Source organism: Bos indicus x Bos taurus, chromosome 5 (assembly GCF_003369695.1).
Source record: "Bos indicus x Bos taurus breed Angus x Brahman F1 hybrid chromosome 5, Bos_hybrid_MaternalHap_v2.0, whole genome shotgun sequence".
Classification (NCBI taxonomy): domain Eukaryota; kingdom Metazoa; phylum Chordata; class Mammalia; order Artiodactyla; family Bovidae; genus Bos; species Bos indicus x Bos taurus.
Genome location: NC_040080.1, coordinates 25591064 through 25618409, shown reverse-complemented (window position 1 = coordinate 25618409; position 27346 = coordinate 25591064). Strand labels below are relative to the sequence as shown.

General features: G+C 39.8%; 1 protein-coding gene across 4 annotated transcripts in view; it reads right to left on the bottom strand.

Annotated features, from left to right (window-relative positions):
• Nucleotides 1–27069, bottom strand: part of PTPRO (protein tyrosine phosphatase, receptor type O) — a 260730-nt gene extending 233661 nt beyond the window's left edge. For 2 of the 4 annotated variants that reach the window (XM_027541423.1, XM_027541425.1), the window contains exon 1: nucleotides 26625–27060. In XM_027541423.1, the coding sequence (XP_027397224.1) occupies nucleotides 26625–26699 (75 nt within the window). In that variant the 5' untranslated portion in view covers nucleotides 26700–27060. Of the gene's footprint in view, nucleotides 1–26624 lie in introns of all 4 variants that reach the window. The other 2 variants (XM_027541422.1, XM_027541424.1) reach the window with 2 other exon arrangements.
• Nucleotides 27070–27346: the final 277 nt, after the last annotated feature.

Sequence of the window (27346 nt, the reverse complement as noted above, 5' to 3'; positions counted from 1 at the left end):
TTAAGTTACTGAGTTAGGAGGAAGAAATTGATATTATTTTCACTGACTTATATGCATATACCCCAGTTTTAGAAGACTTCTATAGAAGGAGATCTAATAGAATTTGGCAATCCTTTGGAAAACATGCTCTGAAAAATCAGTGCCATGTCTGTGAAATACATCCTCTTACTTGAAGGTGATCTGCTCTTGGAACTTAAATTTCCAAATAAATGTATTTTAGAGCCATTTGAGTATGCTCACTGATCATTCTGAAAGTGATGTCATCAGCAAGCACTACACTCACAGTATGACATAGTACATAATTCTGGGATTTTTAACATTAATAATGTTCAAAATTGAAAATCTTGATGCACATTTCTTATTATTTCTCTTTTTTCAAGATACAAAACCTGCTTTCTATATTTTTCTTCTATTTTTGCTAGGACATGATAATTATTAGATTGTTGTTTAGTTATTAAGTCATGTCTGACTCCTTTGTGACCCCACGGACTGTAGCCCGCCAGGCTCCTCTATCCATGGAACAGGAATACTGGAGTGGGTGGCCATTTTCTTCTCAAAGGGATCTTCTCAGCCCAAGGATAGAAGCTGCATCTCCTGCATTGGCAGGCAGATTCTTTACCACTGAGCCACCAAGGAAGCCTAATTATTAAGTAGACTCGTATAAAAATTCTTTTAAGTTAGAATATGTTCATAAAACAATAAAGCTCTTTCAAATTTTAATTGTAAATTTATGTAAAATGGCTATTTCAGACATCTAATGTAAAATACAAATACCCTTGAAATAAATAGAACTTTTAGTAATTTTTAATATCTCAATACACTCTAAGCTGCTTCAGTTATGTCTGGTGTCCTACTCTTTGCAACCCTATGAACTGTAACCCACCAGGCTCCTATGTCCATAGGATTTTCCAGGCAAGAATACGGGAATGGGTTGTCATTTCTTTCTTTAGGAGATCTTCTCAACCCAGGAATCGGACCCACATCTTTTAAATCCTCTGCATTAGCAGGTGGGTAGTTTACCACTAGCACCACCTGGGAATATAAATAAATGCCTGAGACAGAATATCAAATGTATATAAAATTTGACCTTGTATCTATTATTTTTACAGTCAGTTGTAAAAGTTTTATAAAGGTCATAACACAGAATGCATTTAACACAACCTTTTTTCTTTCTTTGTTATGTTGTCTTCATTTTTAAAAATTCTTCAGTTAGCTACTAAACATTTGATATTTCACTGTCCGCTAGTTTATTCAACTCCACTAGAAAGTGGACAAGGCAAATAAGAGGAAGATCAAATTAGATGAGTAGTTTTTGCTATTGTTAATGTGATGAAGTTTGGGGGAGGAGAACCAAGCTATGTCTAAATGGAAATTACACATGCTTCAAGAATTAGTGGGACAGGAATTCCAGAAATCTATTTGGCTTATGGCTAACAAGCCCCTGGGGGAGAAAAAAAAAACAATAAAAATAAAATTTTAAAAAATACATGCTTGAGTCAGTAAGAAAGGCTTAGCTATCAAAGGGATGGAAATTTATTTTTCTTTTTTTGAAATATTTTATTGGAGTATAGTCGATTTACAGTGTTGTGTTAGTTTCAGGCATACAGCAAAGTGAATCAGTTTTACATATACACATATCCCCTCTTCTTTAGATTCTTTCCCCATATTTCGGAGAAGGCAATAGCAACCCACTCCAGTACTGTTGCCTGGCAAATCTCATGGACGGAGGAGCCTGGTAGGCTGCAATCCATGGGGTTCCTAGGACACTACTGAGCGACTTCACTTTCACTTTTCACTTTCATGCATTGGAGAAGGAAATGGCAACCCACTCCAGTGTTCTTGCCTGGAGAATCCCAGGGATGGGGGGAGCCTGGTGGGCTGCCGTCTATGGGGTCGCACAGAGTCGGACACGACTGAAGTGACTCAGCAATTCCCCATATTTTTGAATGCATCAGGAAAGGTGCTGGGGCTGGCAGGGGTAATACCTGGTGGAATGGGAGAGAAGTCTAAAAGGGAAATGTAGGCCTTGGAAGGGCAGAGGTGGTACCCAGAAGAGCTAGGGTTCCATAGCTCATGCTCCACTAGGTAGTATGAGAAATACTGAGTGAGCACTTTGTAGGAAGAAGGTAGATGCTTTGTGTGCCTCTATAATTGGAATTACTATTGTAAATATGAAGCTATTTATACCATGGATAAGTGAAACCCAAAGAAACAGTGCATGTTCAGAACAATATTTAGCATACAATTGTTGCTCAATAAATGTTCATGGAGAGAAAGAATGGATAATTGTTGAACATGTATGAAAGATGACGGGTGATCATAGATAGAAACCTGTATGAACAGACTGCTCAACAATATTATATCATGAAGTTAAATGAAAACCACTTTCTTATGAGAATGATCTGATCAGTAGATGAGAGCTAGAGCTGATTTGAAAATATTTTGCCCCATTTAATAAATTGTTACATAATCAAGTTATGATGATAGGAGACCCAAAGTTAACTTGGGTATAGCAAATTTTACTTTTTAAGTAGAAAACGAATGTATTGCAGTGTTAATTACAGACCTTAATGACACATCCCACACACATGGACAGTTACATGTGGGTAAAGAAAACACCTCTATACCAGACTAAATGAAACGGGGGTTGCAAGTAGTTTTAATAAAATAATATTTTACATTTAAATTTTGCTTTACAGTTTACAAAGAGATTTCACAGATTATCTCATTTAGCCTGCACTGTAATCCTGGGAGGGGGAAGTGATTATGAGCCTCATTTTTGCAGAGAGATTGTGTGACTAAGTGATTGTGGGCAAGTTTTCTTTACGTTGCCTTGTTTTATTGATAACTCTTACATGTTTTTCATCAAATATTTGGTTTTCTTTAACCCAGGGCATATATTTAGTATGCGTGTGTGTTCAGTCGCGTTCGACTTTTTGCAACCCCATTGACTATGGTCAGCCAAACTCCTCTGTCCAAGCTCCAGTACACTGGAGTGACTTGCCATTTCCTCCTCCAGGGGATCTTCCTGACCTAGGGATCGAACCCACATCTCCTGTGTCTTCTGCGTTGGCAAGCGGATTCTTTACCTGCTGAGCAATTGGGGACACATATACTACATGTTGGGCTTCCCTCATAGCTTAGCTGGTAAAGAATCCACCTGCAATGTGGGAGATCTGGGTCCAATCCCTGGGTTGCAAAGATCCCCTGAAGAAGGTAATCGCTACCCACTCCAGCATTCTGGCATGGTGAATTCCATGGACTGTATAGTCCATGGGGTCGCAAAGAGTCGGACACGACTGAGTGACTTTCACTTTCACTATAGTACATGTTATTAAATAGCTATTGAAACTTAGAAACAACGTTCACTCAATATCTCTTCCTAGCCATCATTTTGCTTCAAAGTGATAGAAATCTATAAAGGCAATACACCTTTAATAATAGTACAGCACATTTTGTCATGAGCAGTTTGCTCCTTCAAAAATTATCATGAAACAGATTGAGGGCTAAATATGAAATGCTAAGCTCTCCAGTTAAAGAAGAAGCATCATTTTATTCAGATCAACCCTTGACAGACAAAGCAGAAGAAACGGCTTAACAATTACTCAACTTTGTTTTCAGTCATAGTAGTACATTTCCTGGCTCGGGATTCAGGCAATTTATGAAGGGGACGGTATGGCATAGTCTGCTTGGCTAATAACTTTCTCAGCAGGACATTTTCTAGAAGGATAATAATCATATTCTGAGGCCTTCCTCTATAGAAGCTTTGTCATTTTTATAACTTTCATAGGGTTTGGTATCTCACAAACACAAAAATTTTTTAAAAAGAGAAACAACATCCCCTTGGGCACATGAAGTAACCTCCTTAAAATTATGTTAACAGTTAATGTTGTTCCTCCATATCTTTATTCAGATACTCTACTAAATTAAATAAAAAGGAGAGAAAACCAAACAAAACTCTTATCTTTAGGTATGTTTTTTCTTTGCAAAACTAATTTCACAGAACAGTCAGATATGTAATAATGGGCCTCTTGGGGAGGTAATTTTTTATTCAACTTGACACGCAAGTTATGAGTAATTAATTATGTCTTTTGTTTACACTTTGTCAGATAAGAGTATTAAACAGAAGAGCTGAGAGGAACACAGAACACTGCCACTAATCTGTTTAATTTGCAAATCTAATGCAATCAGAGGAAGACATTAGTGTTAAAATTGTTTTTGTCCAGGTGGTATCTTTCGTGGGGGGAAAAGCCTGTCTGAGGTGCAAATGTCACATATTGGAAGCAAGTCACACAATTCCATGCAGGTTTCTAAAGCCAGGGCAAAATCTTCCCTCGTGCTTCTAGCACTGACTCTGAAAGCTCTGGATATATACAAAAACTGAAACCCAGGCCCCTCGCATCAGCACATTCCACTCCTTTCAGCTCTGTGCAATTATCCAACAAAAGGCAGACACCACAGATCCACTAAACTGAAGAAGGTGATAAACAAAAGCATAAATCTGACACTTGTGAATTTTCAGGAATCCTCTGACAGTCAGCAGACCTTGGTCAGGGAACATGTGACTCACAGACTGATTGACAGAGAAGAGAAACTGCGGGAAAATTTGGGGATGAATGGGAATCAGTTGTCCCCAGGGCTACTCCATTCCCCATGCTTTTGTGTGTGCTAAGTCGCTTCAGTCGTGTCCGACTCTGTGTGACCCCACAGACTATAGCCCACCAGGGTCCTCTCTTTGTGGGATTCTCCAGGCAAGAACGCTGGAGTGGGTTGCCATGCCATCCTCCAGCAGACCTTCCTGACCCACGGATCGAACCTGTGTCTCTTAAGTCTATCTGCATTGGCAGGTAGTTTGGGTTTTTTACCACTAATGCCACCTGGGAAGCCCACCCCATCTCCCACTTCTCTCCAAATGGCAGTCCTCACCAAGGACTTCAAAACCAATTCAGTCAGTTGCCTGTGTCTTGAGATATTTCTAGAGGAAGAGGCAGAGGCTGTAGTCTAGAGAGTAGGGAAGTAAAAGCTGTGTCAGAGTTTTCACAAAAAACAATATGGGATAGTGTGCAAAGGTTCTGTGGTCAGTCGAAGGTTTCCTTCTGAACTGTTTCAGTACCTCTCTGGAACTCAGTTTCCCCATTTACTAAAGTGGTGATGCTCAAGATTAGATAAGGATGCCCTCTAAACAGCAGCTACCCAGTAAACGGTAGTGATTTTCAGTTATCATCACCATCGTTCTCAGCAAACCCGTGAGGCTTGGAGGAACTTCTGACTCCTGCCCAAGACACTTGTATTGGTTGCTTCCTTTGGGACAAGCCTTATGCAACACAAATGCGGCACTATTTGCAGTTCGCTGATTTCTGAGGTGGCAGGATGTTGAGGTACCGGGTTGCCCAAAATGTTCCTTTGGGTTTTTTCATAAGTGTGTTTGTGTGGGTGCTCAGCTGTGTCTGACTCTTTGCCATCTATGGACTGTAGCCCACCAGGTTCCTCTGTCCATGGAATTTTCCAGGCAGCAATACTGGAATGGGTTGCCATTTCCTCTTCCAGGGGATCTTCCCGACGCAGGAATCCAACCTGCATCTCCTGCATTGACAGGCAGATTCTTTACTACATAAGGGCTTACAGAAAAACCCGAATAAAATTTTTGGTCAACCCAATACATGAAAGAGAGGTTTAGATTCTTTATTTAGTTTTGATTAGCAACATGTAATTTTAACTGAAGCAGTTTTAAGTATAAAATTGCAGAAGAAATTTTACATGTATAGGATAATATACATGTGAATAATAATTACTATGATAAACATGGCAATTTTTCAGTCACGTGGAGGATATAAATTTGAAAGTATGCTGACAGTTACAACTTATCTCTGCAAAAAAAAATCCATTTATTTTCCATTATCTCTAAAGAATGCATAAAGATTAATGCATAAACAACATGATCTAGGGGAATTTAAGCCTAGGGACTAATTTACCAAACTACCCAAGCAACAGAGGATTATTTTATCTAATTAAGACAGAGCACAAGTATTAGAATTAAGCATTTGCATTTAACAGCAAATTCAGAATTATAAAAGCAATTAAAGCTAAAATGAGGTATAATTTTTTTTTTTCTGCACACCACTGCTGAGCTAAAGCTCATTTTAATGTTTGCCTTTGTAGCACTACTGAACAGAAGGTTATGAATAAAAGCTCATGGCTGGGCAAAACCACCTCGCTTCCAACCGCCCTGTTTTTATTCAACTCTCCTAACCAGGACTTATATTTTCTCACATTCCTGTGTTTGCGCCTCTGTTTCTTCAATCTGGAATGTTTTCTTTAACCTTGTCTGAGCTTCAGCAGACAAGGTTTAGATCTAAATCTGTCTTTGTTCATGAAACCAGTGCTCCCTCAAGCCTAAGTGTGTTCTCCCTTATCTGAAGAGAGACACTTGGCTGGATAGAGGTGTCTGTCTCATTGCTTTGCAAATTAGTGTGTTACTACTTCAGGGTTCTCTTACAGTGGTAAGTCATATACATGTAGCTGTTTAGCATGTAACATGTTTATGTTTTCCCTGTTTGACAGACTTCCTGAGGACCTAACTTTTTGTTTGTTTGTTTCTTTACGCATATACATATTCGTTTATTTATTTGGCTGCACCAGGTCTTAGTTGCAGCATGTGGGATCAAGTTCTCTGAGTAGGGTTCAAACCTAGGGCCCCTGCCATGGGAGTATGGATTCTTAGCCACTAGACAACCAAGGAAGTTCCCATAACTTTGTCTTCTACTCTTAAAAATGATGAATACAGCACTTTTCTTTTATTACAGTTAAATACCTGTTGATGAGAGGTTAGTTGAAATATTAAAAGTCTGTTCACCTTCATATATCTTCCATTCATTGCCCCTGTTTTGCTAAAGCCTCTTAGTGAAAGTGAAGTCGCTCGGTCGTGTCCGACTCTTAGCGACCCCATGGACTGCAGCCTACCAGGCTCCTCCGTCCATGGGCTTTTCCAGGAAAGAGTAAAAGCCTCTTAAGCTCTTCTTTAACTTACTATTTCATTCTGATTTATTTATATTATTTCCAGATATGTCATTTAATAATTGCTAAAAGAATGGAAGAATGATATTACTTCATTCAAGTATTTTGTCCTAATCTCCCCAAATGGTAGTTTCCACGACTCCATTCTTAACTGATTCTCTAAAGAGTCATGAAAATGTTGTCTTTAACATTGATTGGATGGGAATTATGACTAGGAATGCCTTAACATTTGCTCATTTCCAGGATTCAGTAGCTATCTCACCAGATCAGCGTTCAACATGTCATCTTTCTCATAAGGCATTTGAGTTTGCAGCTAATCTTATTATATTGAGGTCCTTGTGTATTTTCCTTATTTTTTTTCACATTTGCTTAGATGGCTTTCCTTTCCCTGCATGTATAATTATTGTCTTTCACATACAGTCCTCCTCACTAAAAGTCTGTATCAATTAGTCGGTTAAAATACTTAGCAGAGTGCCTGGCACAGGAAAAAAGAGAAGATAATACAAACTAAACAAAGTTATTTAACATTTTTCATTGGAAAATTATAGATTTATAGGAGGTTGCAAGGAAATGTACAGGCAGGTCCCATGCACCCTTCACCCTGGCTCCTCCAAGGTTGATATTTTGCATACCAAAACAAGAAAATATCCCCAAACAAGGAAATACCCAAACTAAGAGATTGACATTGGTAAAATTCACAGAATTTACTAAGATTCCACAAATGATAATGTGCTCATCTGTGTGTGTATATGTAGATCTACACACTTTGATCACATGTATAACTTCATGTAACTATCACAATGATCAGGATACACAATGGTTCACTCATCATAAGCCCCTTTCACGTTATGCCTTCATAGTCATGTACACTTCCTCCTCCACCCCACTTAGTCCCTAATCCTTGGGAACCAGCAATTTGTTCTCCATCTCCATAATTTTGTTGTTTCTAGGGTGCTGTATAAATGAAGGGCTTCCCTTGTGGTTCAGATGGTAAAGAATCTGCCTGCAATACAGGTGACCTGGGTTCGATCCCTGGGTTGGGAAGATCCCCTAGAGAAGGGAATGGCAACCCACTCCAGTATTCTTGCCTGGAGAATCCCATGGACAGAGGAGCCTAGTGGGCTACAGTCCATGGGGTGGCAGAGTTGAACATGACTGAGTGACTAACACTTTCACTTTCATATAAATGAAATTATATATTTTGCAACATTTTGAGAGTGCCTTTTTTCAGTCAGCATGATTTCCTTGTGGTTCATTCAAGTTCCTGTGGGTTTCAATAATTTATTTTTTTTGTTGTTGCTGAGTAATAATATCACATGGTACCAAAAATACCATCGTTTGTTTAACCATTCACTTATTGAAGGTCATTTTGGTTATTTGAAGTGTTTGGCTAGTACAAACCAAGCTACTATAAACATTCCTATACCAGCTTTAGTTTTTTGACAAAGATAATTACAATTCCTCTTACACGGCCAACTTGTCTTGTTTAGAACAGAAGTTTTCAGAGATGGATGACATGGGCAAGGAGCTAGTGACTCCATACTGCATCAAACATGCCTGTTAGTACATTCAGGAATGAGTAACCATCTGTCCTGCTTTCCCAGGACAGAACAGGCCGATTTATGTCTGCTGTCCTGGCATAATGATCCCTTTCAGTCTTGGAAGGGCCCCAGTTGGTATGATAAATTGTATCATACCAACTCGGATTCTCACTTCTTTTTTTTTAAATGGAAGTATCGTTGATTTATAATGTTGTCTTAGCTTTAGGTGTACAAGATTCAGATTTCTTAAAGATTCCAAGCATTTCTGTGCCTGCTTCACTGTGATAGAACTGCATTTTTGTAGACTGCTGTAGAGTGATGCTAGAGTCTGAGAAATGAGATAGTCTTTGTGCAATGAAAGATGTCTTGCTGAAGCCTCTACCGTTTCTGTCGTTGTTTTTAGTTGCTAAGCTGTGTCTGACAGTTTGCAACCCCATGGATTATAGTCCATGGGAGGCTCCTCTGTCCATGAGATTTCCCAGACAAGAATACTGGGGTGGATTGTCATTCCCTTCTCCAGGGGATCTTCCCGACCCAGGGATTGAACCCATGGCTCCTGTGTTGGCAGGCGGGTTCTTTACAACTGAGCCACCAGGGAAGCTCCTCCATTGCTTCTACCTCCTCCTTCTCTGCTAGAAAATATTTCCTCTTATGAATCAGCTTTACTGGGGATAGCTTTCAGGCTTATGTCTTAACTCCTGTGTCTTAGCTCATGTCACAGCGGAAGCATATTCTTTCCAACCATTGCCAGTTTGGAAGTGATTACAGGGAAAGATTCTGATAGATTTGGCTTAGATCTCATGCCAGTGTCAAAGACAGTGGTGAAGTGCAGTCCTCATTAGGTTTAGCGCAGGTCAGGGTTCACACCTCGACTGATCACTCTGTCCAGGATATTAAGGTCAAGGAGGACCCTTTCCAACCATAAAAATCAAATCCAAAAGGCGTTTTCCTCAAAAGATGGCAGGTAGTGGAGAAGATGGCAGACTTGGCCACTGGAAAAAATAATGGTTTGGGCAGTCACTGTAATTTGCGTCTTCAGTGAAGAAGTCAGTACAAAGTCAGTACACCATAAGATGACACACAGCTAGAAGAGCAGAGCCAAAATTCAACCCTGTATCTTTTTGACTACAGAGTTTATTGTTGTGTTGTTGTTATTGATCAGTTGGTAAGCCATGTCCAACTCTGCAACCCCATGAACTAAAGTATGCCAGGCTTCCCTATCCTTCACTATTTCCCGAAGTTTGCTCAAACTCATGATGCCATCCAACCATCTCATCCTCTGTCACCCACTTCTTCTCCTGCTCTCAGTCTTTCTGCCATCAGGGTCTTTTCCAATGAGTCCACTCCTCCCAATAGGTGGCCAAAGTACTGGAGCTTTGGAAGTATTGGAAGAGTATTGGAAGAGTCGTTCAGGGTTGATTTTCTTCAGGACTGAGCCTATACTCTTAAGTTTTTTAAAAAGTCTTTATTGAACTTGTTGCAATATTGTCTCTGTTTCATTTTTTTTTTTCCTGGCCCTGAAGCATTTGGTATCTTAACTCCCCAACTTGGTATCAAACCCACACCACCTGCATTGGAAGGTGAAGTCTTAACCAACAGACTGCCAGGGAAGTCCCTATTCTTAATTTTTTTTTTGCATGATATTTAACTATGGAGAAATAGAAAGTAAATGCCTGTCAACATAGCCTTTGAAGTTTTCCTGTGACTAATTCTGAGCTAATCATGCTAATGGAAGGCACACATATAGGTGATGATCCCCAGCAGTTCATGGTCATAATCAATATGTATGATTATCCACGTCCTTCACTGGTGCAAACACAACTGGGACTTGAATATAATTGACCCTCAGACCCGTGGCTTAATTCATAAATTGAAGAGAACTGAAAACACTCAGGTCTTGAAAAAATTATCATAATACATTTAAGGGAAAAGAGCATGCTAAAATAGTGGGACAATTTGATGCTATTTTTTTTTTTTACTTACCCACTCAGCTACACAGACATGGGAAAAAAAATTGGAATGATATATCCCCAGATGGTAGTTATTTTAGAATTGAATGTGTAGGAATGACAACTTTCTTCCCTTTCTGCTGGTTGTATTTTATACATTTTCCACAATGAACACGTATTAGTTCTCACATTTTTAATCCACTTTAGAAAATTCTTGTGTTTGGTGATGCATGCCTGATTCAGACTTACTTCAAATTAAGAACTCCCTACTTCAGAACCACAAGAAATCACATGGTTTTTAAAAAAGGCTAATTGAAGCCCTCAACATAGCAACAAGAATTTCAATGAAAGAGTCTTATTAGATTTCCAACTAGCCTTCAAAAATGAAATAAAAAGATGTGGCAGCAATCAGATGCAGAAAAGAATTAGAAATACTGTTGTCTTCTGTCAGGTGCAAATAGACAAAAAAATAAATTCAAGGAAGGAAGCTGGAACACGTCTAAAGGTAGGGGGCTTATTTTTGCAGATTTAAGTTTTACCTAATTAAAAAGAAGCAATTGATAAGGGACTTCTTTTTAATTAGGTAAAACTGTTATGTAACTCAACCCTGAATATTCCTTGGAAAGACTGATATTGAAGCTGAAGCTCCAATACTTTGGCCACTTGATGAGAAGAGCCAACTCATTGGAAAAGACCTTGATCCTAGGAAAGACTGAGGGCAGGTGGAGAAAGGGGTGACAGAGGATGAGATGGTTGGATGGCATCACCAGCTCAGTGCACATAAGTCTGAGCAAGCTCCATGAGATAGTGAAGGATGGGGAAGCCTGGCATGCTGTAGTCCATGGGGTCACAAAGAGTCGGACACAACCTAGCAACTGAACAACTGATAAGCTAAATTTTCAGGATTAAGTCCATAGTTCCGTCTAGTCAAGGCTATGGTTTTTCCAGTGGTCATGTATGGATGTGAGAGTTGGACTGTGAAGAAGGCTGAGTGCCGAAGAATTGTTGCTTTTGAACTGTGGTATTGGAGAAGACTCCTGAGAGTCCCTTGGACTGCAAGGAGATCCAACCAGTCCATCCTAAAGGAATTCAGCCCTGGGATTTCTTTGGAAGGAATGATGCTAAAGCTGAAACTCCAGTACTTTGGCCACCTCATGTGAAGAGATGACTCATTGGAAAAGACTCTGATGCTGGGAGGGATTGGGGGCAGGAGGAGAAGGGGACGGCAGAGGATGAGATGGCTGGATGGCATCACCGACTCAATGGACGTGAGTCTGAGTGAACTCCGGGAGTTGGTGATGGACAGGGAGGCCTGGCGTGCTGCGATTCGTGGGGTCGCAAAGAGTCGGACACAACTGAGAGACTGAACTGAACTGAACTGAACTGAACTTAAATCTAAGTCCTTGCAATCATTTTTGAACAGTTTTGATAATACCAGAATCTTCATATCATAAATCCCAAGTACCTATCTATTTTGAGTGAGGCCTATAGTTATTTCTGGAGGACTAATTAAAAAGTATAATTTAGTTCAGGGAAACTGTGGAAGAAAGTCCCCATGATGATGCAAAATTAACTTGGCCACATCTAATCTCTATATTTATATGTAAATAACTCTATAATAAGCCAGCTTTTTCTAAAATCCTTTAAGGGAGAACCACATGACTCACTGTTTAATAATACATTACAGACATTATACAATCCCCTTGGCTTTTTATTATTCACGTTATTAATCCACTTAACATTCAGAAAATTTAGAAGTCAATTTTTCTTCCTAGATAAAATCTAGGGGTTTTTAAGTACATCCAAGTAATAAGGGATTTCTTATGGTAATGCTGTCAACCCTTATTGTAAAAATGATGCTTACTACTTTGTGGCATTTGTCAAGACACTCCATTTTTAGGATTACACTTTAGTTTTCAGCACAACATCAAAGTAAACGGACATCCCAAAGCAATATTACTAGACTATCTATTTTCTCGACCACTAAGTTGATTTCAATAGGAAAGCATGATTTATGACAGTTAGCCAAATTCTGAGGCACCACACAGAGACAGAAAGAGACTCATATAATTGTGTTCTTGGAGATGCCTAGAAATTTTGCTTTGATACTAAAAAAAAGAAAGAAAGAAAACTGTTAAACTTAAAAAAATAATAATTTATCTGGACTTCTCTGGAGGTCCAGTGGTTAAGACTCCACACTTCCACTGCAGGGGGCGCAGGTTCTATCCCTGGTCAAGGAACTAAGATACCACATGCCATCAGGGGTAGCCAAAACAAATAAACAAATAAATAAATAACTGCAGATTTCAATAAAAAAAAGCACAAACTTTAAAAAAAATTAATCATAGAATTATTAATATTATTTTTGCACTCTCCACACTCATTTCTCCTTATCATAAATCCATGGAAGGGGAAAATCCTTTTTAAGCCATTTATGTGAGTGTACAAGTTATCTGATCACAATTTTCCTCTGTTTTTGACTCTTGAGAAGATATTGAATTATCAACAAACAAAAAGAAAATTAGTCATAGAGAAAAGTAATTTCAAGTAACTCAAAATCTCACTCTTTACCAATACAGGAGTAGACTGTGGACAAAATGTACTATATCAAAAGACAATATAATACCTTTCAATTCTCTAGCAGAATAGCATAAATAAAAATAGCATTTGTTTTATGCCTAGTTTTATATTTTAGTCATTTGAAACTCTTGACAATCCAGATTGTCAAGATTGGTGTATATGTACTAACATTTTAATGACTACAACACTAATTCAATCAGAATATTTAATGGTCTGTCCATGTTTGGATAATAAAATATTTATTATCTAGTATTCAATTGAATATAAAAATTACCATTTGTTTCTATATAAAATGACCTATCAGAATCTTACACAAGAGAAGACATTCATTATCTAAAATCCATTAAAAAATTTCTAGGAGATACTAACACATATTTAAAAAATAAAAAAAAATATATTTTTTAAGGAATAAAGGGAATCATAGCTTTCAATTACTGAAGGAAAATAATAATCATCTGAGTTTCAATCAGTCATGTGAGTTTCTGAAAATGTTTTTAGTGGTCTACAGTCATTCTGAGCACATTAATATGCATGGTGAGAGAAAAATAAAGGAAAAGTTTTATTTTAAAAATTATTTTTATTTTTTGATATTCTCAAATTGTAGAACCAAGAACACATTTTTGGATTTGAAAAAACCCAAAACCACTTTGTTTGGAAATTAAAGTAAATTGTATGCATAATCAGTGAATAAAATAGAGAATAAATGATCAGAAAGGCTGAGTTTTTACTTCACTACAGATGAGAATTTGCCACAGAGGGGAATGCATCCGTTGCTTGAACATACATTTGTCAGTACTTTATTCTGACAATACAATAGCGAGGTGGGGGGGAAATGTATGAAGAAGCTTATCTTAATGTCCAAAAGACTTCATTTTCACTGTGGTAATAAAACCTCTGCTTCCTCCACAAGACCAATAAAATAGCATTTCAAGATTACCTCCCACTCTGACTCCACTCTCTCCTGGAGCCTTGCTCAGCACTGCGCATCTGATGGACTATTCCTCCTGGTTCATCTCACCGTGCATTGGCTCCGTTCCCCGAACTTGCACCTGCTTACAACCTGCTCTTCCTCTGTCTCAAGCCTGTCCCATAACTCCTGTTTGACCTTTCTCACTCAGTGTATTCATTCAATGTTCATTCATATATTCAACAAATATTTTACTGAGCATCTACCCTGGACTAGGCACCCTTCCAACAGCTGGAGATACAGCAGTGAGCAAAAAAAAATAAAGATGCTGCCTTCATGGAACCTACAAGCATTCCAGGAGAGGAGTTAAGTCATAATAAAGAGTTGGTATAATGTCATGGAAGGAGTAATACCTTCTCTTAAGAAACTAAAGCTGCGTAAATGTGGTAATATTTTGGAGTGATGGGGGTGATTTTAGATTGGCTGCTTGGGAAAAACATGCTGAGGAATGTTCTTGGAGCAGAGATGGGCGCTCTTGATGGTTCATCAAGGAACTTGAGAAGAAAGAGAATTGTCTTTTGCCCGAATGGCTATTATGGCCATGAAAGAGAAGAATGGCAACAGGCAGAAATTCTGGGCTGCTGTAAACAGCTTAAAGTGGTATGATGGAGGGCTGAGGCCACGACAGAGTGATGACAAGCTTCTCACATATTATCTTTATAGCCTGACAAGTCTGTTGGCAAGCAATTGTTCCTAACATTCAAGAAAGCAGGAATAGTCACAACACAGTGCCATACTAAAGTAAGATGGGGATAGAAATAATATGTGAAAGATACAGCCAGAGCCAGCTTACCTCAGCACCCAACCAAACAACGAGTGACTGCTCCAAAGTGGGACAGTTACATCTCAGCGGACAGCAATTCTTCCATTGATGACCAATTGGCAGTCATATTAGATAAGTAGTAGCTTGCTTCCCTGGTGGCTCAGAGGTTAACGCCATTGCCTCCAAAGTGAGAGACCTGGGTTTGATCCCTGGGTTGGGAAGATCCCTGGAGAGGGAAATGGCAATCCACTCCAGTACTCTTGCCTGGAGAATCCCATGGGCGGAGGAGCCTGGTAGGCTACAGTCCACGGGGTCGCAAAGAGTGACTGAGTGACTTCACTTTCACTTCAAGCATTGAATTACATGACCTTTGAAAAGTATAGTTTTAGATTCAATGAAATATACTGAACAAAATTGTTCTAAGTCAAGTCATATATTAAGTCAATGATATTTGAAAAATAATGTTAAAATTAATTTTCCATCCTTTTAACAAAGACCAAAGAAATTTTTGTATGTATAGTTACCAAACCCAGAGTTAGCATAACCCATAAAATAAGGAAAACACGTACATTTTTTTCTTCCAAGAGAGTTGAACATCAGTTCTTTGAAAAGAAAGCAGGGAATAGTTGCTCTCCTTCATGCAAATTCTTCAGATTCTGAGATTTAGATTATGATTGATCTTACTGTTATGTTTTCCCTCTCATTAGGGTTACTTTCCTCATAAAAAAGAGAGACAAAGAAAAAAGTGTCTAGTGTACAAGCATATTGTTTCTTAAGGTGTATTCACTATTTCCATGAAGCATTTTATAGTGAATAAATAATATGAAACAATATGCTTGCACACTAGACACTTTTTTTTATGTCTTTCTTTTTTAATAAAGAAAATAATCTTAATGATAGGAAAACATAGAAGTAAGATTTATCATAGTCTAAATTTCAGAATCTGAAGAATTTGCATGAAGGAGAGCAACTATTCCCTGCTTTCTTTCCAAGGACTGATGTTCAGCTTTCTTGGAAGAAAAAAATGTACATGTTTTCCATATTTTATGGTGTATTCACTATTCCAGTGAATGATTTTGTGGCTTCCCTGGTGGCTCAGATGGTAAAGAATCTACCTGTAATGCAGGAGACCCACCTCCAATCCCTAGGTTGGGAAGATACCCTAGAGAAGGGAATGGATACCAACTCCAGTATTCTTGCCTGGAGAATCCCCATGGACAGAGAAACCTTGCAGATTACAATCAATGGGGTCACAAAAAGTTGAACATAATTGAGTAACTAACATACATACACATACACATGAATCATTTTTAAAAACAGAATTCTGCAGTCAAACTTGAAAATGTTACACACTATGTCTTCCTTCTGAAAACACAGTGAATGTTAGCATAGTAAACTTTTCAAGAAATCCTGGTACAAAAAATAATAAATTAATTGATACTAGTTTAAAACAAAGTTATTAATAGATTACTTCCCAAATTCAAGTCTGCACAAAAGTGTTTATTTTTAACAACACCTGTGAATATTTCAAGTCTCTAGTGTTCCATGGGGTACATTTGGGAAGATGCTGCTTCAGGTGCAGTTTTAATTGTTCATCTTCTTTGATTTTCCTTTGGTTATTTTTATTATCCTGTTTCTTTCTATTTTTGTTTTTAGACACAACATTTATTAAGTGCTTTCTGTATTCTAGGCACTGTTTAAGATATTTTATGGTCATTATCCCAATTATTCCTGACAGTAATCCTCTGAGATAAATATAGCCAATCACCATAGGAACCCCAGAGAAAAGAAATAATTTCCCCCACATCCTGCTGCTAGTAAGAACAGCAACTTAGAGAGTTGAGATTGAAATCAGGTCTCTCTGGCCCAACAACATCTATCTCTTTTTTTTCTTGTTAAAGTGGTAATGTGTTTATTTATTTTTTACTAATTTTTATTGGAGTGCATTAGTTTCTGCTGTACAGCACTGTGAATCAGCTCTGTGTTTACATATATCCCCTCTTTTGTGAGTTTCCTTCCCATTTAGGTCACAGGGAGCACAGAGTAGAGTTCCCCATGCTGTACAGTAGGATCTCACTAGTTATATATTTTATACATAGTATCAACTGTGTATGTATGTCAATCCCAATCTCCCAATTAATCCTACCACTCCCTCCTTTCCCCTTTGGTGTCCATACATTTTTTTCTCTACATCTTATTTGCAAAGTATAAATACAGACAGGGACGTAGATGCCAATCCTAAAAAACAAGAGGCCAGTTCTTAACTCTTCAACTCCCAGAAGCATGCCACTCTTCCCAAGCTCTAAGAGACCAACAGACTATTTCCCAATCCAAAAATTTTCCAGACCTTAGTTTACAGGACCTTTCTGTTGTGTTTGACGCTGTTGACAAATCACTCCCACTTGAAACCAGAGCTTGGGTTCCTTGATTCTTATACCTCTCTGGCTATTCCTTCTTCACCTTCCAAGGTTCCTTATTAAATGTTAGTGCTCCTCAAGGTCCCACCCTGGCCCACTGCCCTTCTCTCCTTTGCTCTCTGCTGAAACATCCCCATTCACAACTTCAGGCTTGCCCTTTCCCCTAGATCAGACTCATATCTAACTAAGCACCTGCTTTTTTAGGCAGGTCAAACTCAAGAGGCCCTCCACTAACCTCATCATGCACTACAGCAGTAGAAGTCCCAGCAGTGCAGGCAGGAGAAACTTCATAGAGTTTAATCAAGAGACTGTTAATTAAGGAGTGGAGCAGAAATAATGATACTAAATAGGGATGTTAAAGTACCCAGAGAGAAGCAGCAGTGAGAAGCTATTATCCTACAGGGACCAAGAAGCTGTTTCTGGAACTTGGCCAGAACTTGGCCTTAAGAGAAAGGCTGACTACAAGATTGGAAGAGAGACTGAATCTACTGCCTATCAGGGTCCAGCCAAGGTGGACACTGGGGGAATAAGGACTCTGATGCTTCCTATCAGTCAAACTCACTATAGGCCAAAGGGCAAGGGGACCTGAAGAAGCAGCCTTTATAGGGGAGCTCCCTGGCACTGTAGGTGGAGAAAGGGGTACACTGATCTGGAGGAGAATGGATGCCACCAGCCCACTTGGTATCATAATAGTAGCAACATTTCAGGCAAAGATATCAGTTACTTGGAAAAGACCTTGGATTCCTCTTTCATTAATTTCCCACATGTAACTAGTCTTGTCAATTTAGCTATTTTGAACACCACCTCTCTTCCTTTGGTCCCTTTTCCCATCACCCTAGGGTGAAGGTTTGCATTATATCTCTTGATTGGATCATTACAATAACCTCCTACCAGTTTAACTGCTTCCAGATCTGGTATACCTTTGAGAAAGCCTTTCCTACAGCCAAAGGCTCTATCAAAAATGCAAATCTTATTCCATTCAGCTTTGATTAAACCCTTCAATAGTTTTCTTCACCTAGAGGATAAAGACTACATTCTGGCTCAGCATTCAGGAATCTCCTTAAACTGACCTCCATCCCTTGATTTCCATGCGTATAAATTTGTATTTTCCTAAATGCCACCATGCTTTTCACAACAGTGGGTCTGAGAAAAAGCAACAAAAGTCTCAGTTTTCTAAATAACAGTTAAATGAGATGATACAAAACAAGAGAAACATTCATAATTTAAATCACATATACATTAGTGTTACAAAATATAGTTCTGATTGTGTACCTCTACACTGTAGATAAATCACATCCCTATTATTTTTATTTGCTAGTAAAGGTACAAAATGACCAGTTTCATTTGGCTTTAATTTGCTTTGTGAGAGAAAACAGCATTTTTATTGTTAGAAAAATGAACTGTGCAGTATTCCTATTTAGGAAGAGTGAGATACCAAACAAATGAAGAGTATTCAAGAAGAAACACATTTACATATAGATAGAAGGTTGGCAATATACTGTTTTCATCAAACTTTTTTTTTGATTCCTTAATTTTCCCTATATTCACTTTCTTACAGAAATTACCACGAGTATTTATAATTTGCAACACAGCCCTTGAACTCAGAGTCCTAGTTTCAATTCTGATTCTCTGTTTCTGAAAGATTTTTTCAAGCATATATCATTTCTCTCTCTTTCATCTTAATTTCTTGACAAAAAGGAGAGGAAAACTGCTCTATAGAGAAACCTCTACAACCTTGTTTCAAATATCCTCTTGTTTGTTTGGTGATTTTAGTATATTTAGAAGTAAGAGGAATTGATCTAGAATGCCTAGGTAAAAGAGACACATTTTACTGGAGAATTAGACTCTGAATGAATCAGTTGAGAATGATTTTCTGACACAGAGATAAGATACGGTTATACTCATAGAAATAAATTGGAAGGCACCATCTTCAGAGGAAAAAGAAAACTAGAAATCAGCACTCTGAAGACTAAGAACAAGCTTAGGAAAGGACAAGCTCATCAATTAGGAGTAATTAGTGATGACAGATTACATAAGAGGTGTTCAAGAAGGTTGCTTATATACCCTCTGAATCATTGATAGAAACAATATGGAACCTGCTGGAAACAATAGCACCAGAAGAGGAGAGGACAAGAGACTTTGTGTTCTGTCTCTAGCTTTGTCCCACCCCATTTACACTCGTGTTCATTCCACTGGTGCCATGTTAACCCTGTTTTAGCTTCTTAAATCAATGACACAAGTGCACAAGGAGGTCTCCCACATACTTATTTAAGGAGAAGGAGCTGACACCAGTGTGGCTCTAAGAGCACCACAGAAGAGTTCTTTAAGGCTTTGCATTGGTTTATGCCCCAGGATTGAACACTACCACAGATATGATTAAGACCAGGCTGTAGAAAAGGCCTCATCTCCTAAAAGCAAAGTTATGGCAAAAAATCAGAGGGATTTCTATTAGAAGAATGCAGAAATCTTTGTCAATTCCAGTTGGTACTGGTCACAGAAGGGTGATATGGAAGAGAAAGCAAAAATATCACCTGTGTATCTGCATATTGGCTGAAGCTGTAGGTCATATATATAGGTAAGGAAAGTTATTCCTCCTAGTATTTTAACTCAAACTTGTATAAAATATATCATATTTTAAACATATTATTTCTTTTTGGCTGCACTGGGTTTTTGTTGCTGATGCAGACTTTCTCAAGTTGAGGTGAGCATGGGCTTCAGTAATTGTGGCACATGGGCTTAACTGCCTCCCAACAGGTGGAATTCTCACAGACCAGGGATTGAACCCATGTCACCTGCATTGGCAGGTGGATTCCCAACCACCAGACCACCAGGGAAGTCCTCAACACAAACTTTTAACTGATGACCGTTAATAGCAGTTGAGGTAACAGTGATGAATAAAGGAGCAATCCAAAGTATTATTTTGGAGGGAAATACCATATGGGTATTTCCTTTGCCAACAAACGTCCATCTAATCAAAGTTATGGTTTTTCCAGTAGCCGTGTATGGATGTGAGAGTTGGAACATAAAGAAAGCTGAGCACCAAAGAATTGATGCTTTTGAACTGTGTTGAAGAAGACTTTTGAGAGTCCCTTGGACTGCAAGGAGATTGAACCAATCCATCTTAAAGGAAATCAGTCCTGAGTGTTCATTGGGAGGTCTGATGCTGAAGCTGAAACTCCAATACTTTGGCCACCTGATGTGAAGAACTAACTCATTGGAAAAGACACTGATGCTGGGAAAGACTGAAGGCAGGAGGAGAAGGGGATGACAGAGAGTCAGATGGTTGGATGGCATCAGCAACTCGATGGACATGAGTTTGAGTAGGCTCCGGGTGTTGGGGATGGACAGGGAAGCCTGTCCAGGTGTGTTGCAGTCCAGGGGGTCACAAAGAGTCCAACATGACTGAGCGACTGAACTGAACTGACCATGTAGGTGTTTTGATTTAAGACTTTTATAAGTTCTTAATATAAGGGATGGGTAATATTTTATTATTTTTGGTATAATGATTGCATTGTAATTATAATGATTTAATTCACACAATGCTAATTTCCTCATGTTTTCCTTAAAGATGAGTTCACAACTCAATATTACTGATACCACATCTCTGTCAAAAACTACTTATACAATGCCAAAAATTTAAATCCTGTTTATTAAACTTCTATCATATGCCTAACACTGCATACTAGGCACAATAGAAGACAAAAACTTACAATGAAAGTGGAAGTGAAAGTCGCTCAGTTGTATTCAACTCTTGCCTAGAATTCTCTAGGCAAGAATACTGGAGTGGGTAGCCTTTCTCTTCTCCATTAGATCTTCCCAACCCAGGGATAGAACCCAGGTCTCCTACATTGCAGGTGGATTCTTTGCCAGCTGAGCCACAAGGGAAGCCCAAAATTTACAATAGACTTGGCTTCATTTCAAAAACATTTACAATGTATTTGGAGTAACTGAATGAACACACTGCTTTTTTTCCAGTAAAGCTCATCACTGCACTATGCTATACTGCTGAAAATACAACACCACTGGAACTGTGTACCTGAAGGTATTATATTAGGAAGAAAATGAAAAACAAATACCTGTGGTCACAGCTGTGAGGCATTCTACTGTGCTAAGCTGCTACCAATCACAATGGCTTACACAGATGTACCAACTTTATCCAACACCAAGATCCTTTGGAAACACTAAAGACTCAAGTCAAAATTATGTTTATGAAACAAAAGAATCAATGTACTTATAAATTTAAATACCTGTAAGTTGGATATTTAAATACTAGAACTAGCACTACATTTAAAAAAATAAAGTAAAACTCCCCTTGTTTTAAATTATTTATTCATACAGACATATTTTCTTATGAGCCAAAATGAGAAACAGGTAAGCCTGAATTTTTTATACTTTCACAGAGCAACAATTTTTCACATAGCAAAGAACAGAAGCAAACAGATGTTCACGTTGGGAAGGATTATCACCCAATTCCCTGTAGAAGTCCAGCCCAGTGAACCTTCTCCAATTTACTAGGGATGTCACATGTAAAAGAGTTTTTCTAATAGGTTGGCAACAACATTTGCCAAGGAAGTCAATTGACAAAGAAATTAATGGCAGCAAACTTCACTGCAAGGAGAATAGTATAAGCTGCTTCAGAAAGATGAAAAGATTGTAGTTCAACTGCCAACCTTGTGTGATATAGAATGTGAATGTAAAACCTCAAAAAGGAAAGTGAAGATTTTTCTGTGTGTCTGTGCCTGTATGTGTGTGGGGTGGGCGGGAAAGCGGGGGAAGAGGGAGAGAAATGGAGGTGGTGAAGAGAATTAGGGAGAAAAAGAAAGATAAGGGACTTCCCTGGCAGTCCAGTGGTTAAGACTTTGTCTTCCAATGGAAGGAGTGAGGATTCCATCCCTGGTTGGGAAGCTGAGATCTCACATGCCTCATGGCAAAAAAGACCCCAGAACATAAAACAGAAGTAATATTGTAACAAATTCAGTAAAGACTTTAAAAATGGCCCACATCAAATGAGAGGGGCAGGGGAAAGGAAGTGGAGAAAGACAGATAAACCTTGGAAAGTGGGTATTTCTCCTGAATAAATACTATGATCAGCATGATAACACACATGCTTTATAGAATTCTACATAAACCTCTTTCAGAAAATGTAATTGAGGCCCTTTCAAATTTAATGTTCCTCGATTATATATCAAGTAAGAGCAGAGATGGAAGGAAATATAGAGAGGAGGTTAAGAAAGAAAGAAGGATTCATGCCAAGCCTATGACTTTAGGGAAACCTTCCAGTTGACCACTAATGGGAACCATTTCAGGGAAGGCAGAATTTTAATTCCTATAATGTCATATTCCACAATTTACATCTTCATTGAGAAAATACTGATGTTGAGTGAAGTGATATAGGAAGTAATTTTCAAGGAGAGGTTTAGTAAAGATAGGCTAGGCGAGAGAAATTACATTGTTTGCCCTGAAATTATGGGAAGATGTACAGAGAGGGAGAATCACCAGATAAATATTAACACTACTCCATTTACATTTACACATGGGTAGAATGGCTTCCCTGGAAGCTCAGCTGGTAAAGAATCCCCCTGCAATGCAGGAGAGACCCTGGTTCAATTACTGGGTCAGGAAGATCCCTGGAGAAGGGATAGGCTACCCACTCCAGTATTCTTGGCCTTCCCCAGTGGTTCAGATGGTAAAGAAAATGCCTGCAATGCAGGAGACCTGGGTTCGATCCCTGTGTTGGGAAGATCCCCCTGGAGGAGAGCATGGCAACCCATTCCAATATTCTTGCCTAAAGAATCTCATGGACTGAGGAGCCTGGCAGGCTACAGTCCATGGGGTCACACAGCATGGGTAGAACACTTTGATATTGCTGTGTGTGTGTGTGCTCAGTCATGTCAGAGTCTTTGTGACCCCACAGATGGTAGCTCATCAGACTCCTCTCTCTGTGGGATTTTTCCAGGCAAGAATACTGGAGTGGGTTACCATTTCCTTCTCCAGGGCGTCTCCCTGACCCAGGGATAGAACCAGCATCTCCTGCATCTATCGGCAGTGGATTCTGTACCACTGGGCCACCTGGGAAGCTCAAGTGAGTTTGGTAGGCTCCCAGTATATTTGATAACAGAGTTCTTCTTTTGTTTTCTATTTTTATATATACCCCCACTATTTATATGAAAGTAGAAACCCTCATAACCAACATTGTGCTTAGGAAACATCAATTATGCAGATATTAACCTCACAATATAAAGTGGGTGATTTAAACAATTGGACGTGCCTGATTAAATGTGTCCATCTCTAAACCATGAACAGAGAACAGTGCACAAAGGCTTCCTTAGCCAGGCATCTTGAGGCTACAGCAATGAAATTGGTTATAGTCAATCACATAGGGAAATGGGTTCATTCTGACTCAACACAGATAAACCTTTTTAGATTTCATCACTGAGATTCCACCAACAACTTGGCATTTAATAATGGGATGCTATGTACTCACTGCAGATGGTGAATGCAGCCATGAAATTAAAAGACACTTACTCCTTGGAAGGAAAGTTATGACCAACCTAGATAGCATATTCAAAAGCAGAGACATTACTTTGCCAACAAAGGTCCGTCTAGTCAAGGCTATGGTTTTTCCAGTAGTCATGCATGGATGTGAGAGTTGGACTGTGAAGAAAGCTGAGCACTGAAGAATTGATGCTTTTGAACTGTGGTGTTGGAGAAGACTCCTGAGAGTCCCTTGGACTGCAAGGAGATCCAACCAATCCATCCTAAAGGAGATCAGCCCTGGGTGTTCTTTGGAAAGAATGATACTAAAGCTGAAACTCCAGTACTTTGGCCACCTCATGCAAAGAGTTGACTCATTGGAAAAGACTCTAATGCTGGGAGGGATTGGGGGCAGGAGGAGAAGGGGATGACAGAGGATGAGATGGCTGGATGGTATCACCGACTCAATGGATGTGAGTTTGAGCAAACTCCGGGAGTTGGTGATGGACAGGGAGGCCTGGAGTGCTGCAATTCATGGGGTCGCAAGGAGTCAGACATGACTGAGTGACTGAAATGAACTGATGTTTCCTTTTTTAAATTTTTAAAATTATTTTCTACTAAACATTTATTTTATGTTGGAATATGGCCAATTAACAATGTTGTAATAGTTTCCAGCAGACTGTTTGACTGGCACTTATTCAGGACCTTGAATGCAAAAGCATCTACAAATTGTGGAAAGATTATGCTGTGAACCAAATTTACTGTGAAATATAATATTTCCAAGATGTAAATGCATTATTCTATGTGCCTAGTTAACCACTTTCTTGTCAATTGTAACAAAATAAGTGAATGAAATAGCATATGCAAAATACCTAGAAGACTTACATAGTGGGTGTATATATATATATGTATATATACACAGACATATAGGGAAGGGAATGGCTACCCACTCCAGTATTCTTGTGTGGGAAATCCCAGGGACAGAGGAGCCTGGTGGGCTACAGTCCATGGGGTTGCGATGAGTCGGATATGACTAAGTGACTAACACTTTCATATATATATATATCCTTTCTCTGTTATACTTTATATTCAGGAGACATAAAATGCTGCATTTACATGAAATATAAAGTAATGATTTTCTTTACAAGATCAATTGTCCCATGACAGTGTTTATTAAATGGCAAGCTTTATTAATGTACTTACTATCAGAAGTTACACTAAACTACAAATGTGCAGGAAAACATTCATTATGTGGAACTGGATAAACATCTATTACAGTCTCTTCCATCACTGACTGCAATTTCTAATTCCAATACCAAGTTTCTGATTAGAACTCCTGCCATAAATTTTTCCATTTTATTTACGGCACTCTTCCTCCACTCCCAAACTCATCATTTGATCATTTCTGAAATTCTTGCTCAGTATAAAGCATTCAAATAAAAACCTGAGATACTGCCAAAGGTTCAATTTGGATCAGATGTCATATGTGCAAGTCCTAGCTGTTACTAAGTAAAATGTGTGGTTATTCAATTTCTCACTTTGCATTCATGACAAGTGTTGCATAGACATAATAAACATGACAGAATATGACAAATAGAAATATTAATAGGAACTTCAAAGTTTGTGCATGTTCATAGAACGTACACATTTATGGTGTCTACTTAGAGAGCAGCCTCTTAGGGTAAAAATATATGACCAAGCTTATTTTCTATCAGATTTTAAAAATTATTGATAGCTTCAGAAAATGTAAAAACATATTAAGTATAATTTGGAATCGTGTTTAGGCTCTCTATTGCTCGTTCTCCCAGAAACAATTTTTCCTTTTTTCCACGAAGGTAAATGAAAATATGGAATATTTAAAACTGGCTGTTCTCAATCCATTGGCTCTGTTCCACTATCTCTTTATCAGACATTCATAATTAATGGTGCGTATGAGCAAGAAGTGACTCTTTGATAAGAAAACGTTTGCATCCATTAATATTTCATCCATTTCTAAGACAGCGCTGTGGTGCTGAAAGGATAGCTCCTGGTCACCTGTCGACACTGGAGTTTGCTTTGCCAAAAAAAGGACTAAATAACAGAACTGAAGTAGGCACCCGGAAGACACGAAGAAAAGACAATTACCTTCCTTATAACTTCATAACACTTCTCCAAAGACATCTAACTTAAATTTCTTAAAAAATTTTTACGTACAGTATAATTATCAAACTAGGATTTCTTTTAAAGCAGTCCTTGTCTGGTTTATATTCCCCAAAGTAAAACACTGAGGAAGATATTCCAAAGAAGACACGACAAAGTTAATTATACAGATGTCTGACACTGAAATTTAGAGGTAGCATCCTCAGTAAATATAGTGAGGGAAAGTCTAGAGACTTTGTAAAGGTTGGAGACGAGAACGTGGGGAGAGGAGTCCTGTCCAGGCTCATGCTTACACTCCTTAGTCAAAGACAATCACGCTCACTACCCACCCCGGCAGTCCATTTTCGGCCAGGGAGCTCAGCCCCCGGTGTATCATTCCAGCAGAAGGTAAATTAAGACAAAGACTCCACAACCCCGTTGGGGGAGGGTAGAAAGGTGAAGCTGCATTGGGGTGCAGTAGCGACCAGAAGGGAAAGTGACCTCATTTTGTCTGAGGAAGCACCACCGGAGAGCCGACCTTTGATGGAGATGCCGAAGGCGGTCAAAGAGCACAAAGGGTCAAAGCTGGAGGGAGCAAACTTCCTTATTCTTCCAGCCCATCCCTTAAGCCCGTGGGGAACACGCAGAGGCAAGGACAACAAAGCGTGCGCTCCGGCGGCACAGCTGGAGCTGCCGGCAGCCGGGCCATCCCGCCCGCGGGGCGCGCGGCTCCCGGGCGGCAGAGCTAGGGAGCGCGAGCGCAGGCAGGACCGCGGGGGCTGGGGGAGGGGGGTCCCCTACCTTGAACAGCACAAAGAGCCAGAGCAGAGGCAGGAGGCGGCGGCCGCCGCGCGTCCTCGTGGGTAGGTGCCCCATCGCGGCGTGGACGGGGAGCCGGGAGTACAGTGGTGCCGCCTGGCACTGCCGGCGGCTCACAATGGCGAGCTGGGGCTGCAGTCTCAGACCCTGGGCGCCGAGGTTGCTCCGGGAGGGCGCATCCTGCCTTTCCAGTTCCCCCTGTGCCTGCCCACCTTTCGCCTTCTGCACCCGGGATCCTCTAGGAACGCACCAGGCGCGGCTGGTCTTTAACAGTTAAGGACGGTGAGGGTGGGGATTGGAGTGGGCGAGGCTCTGGCGCGGCGTCCGCGTGGGGAGCGAGAGGCGGGGGCCCTGCGCGCCGCCCGCCGCGGTCCTCCAGCAGCCGAGATACTCACGCTCCGGGCTGCGGACTCGTAAAGTGACAGCAGCCGCGGGGCCCTCCCACTAGGGTCCGCCCGCCGCCTCGCAGCGCTGGACGGCCCCTCACTCCAGGCTCCGCCCCGACGCTTTCCACAGTCTCTGGGACGCAAGAGTTCTTCCCGGACTCCTCTTGAGCAACTCATGAACTGGAACCCGGGTCCCCTCTAGATCTACCTACATCTGCTACTAGTTGCAGTTAACCCTTGTTGGGGGAAGTGGTGGTTGTGAATGTAGTGATGGAGCTCAGTGTGTGTGTGTGTGTGCGCGCGCGCGCCCGCGCGCGC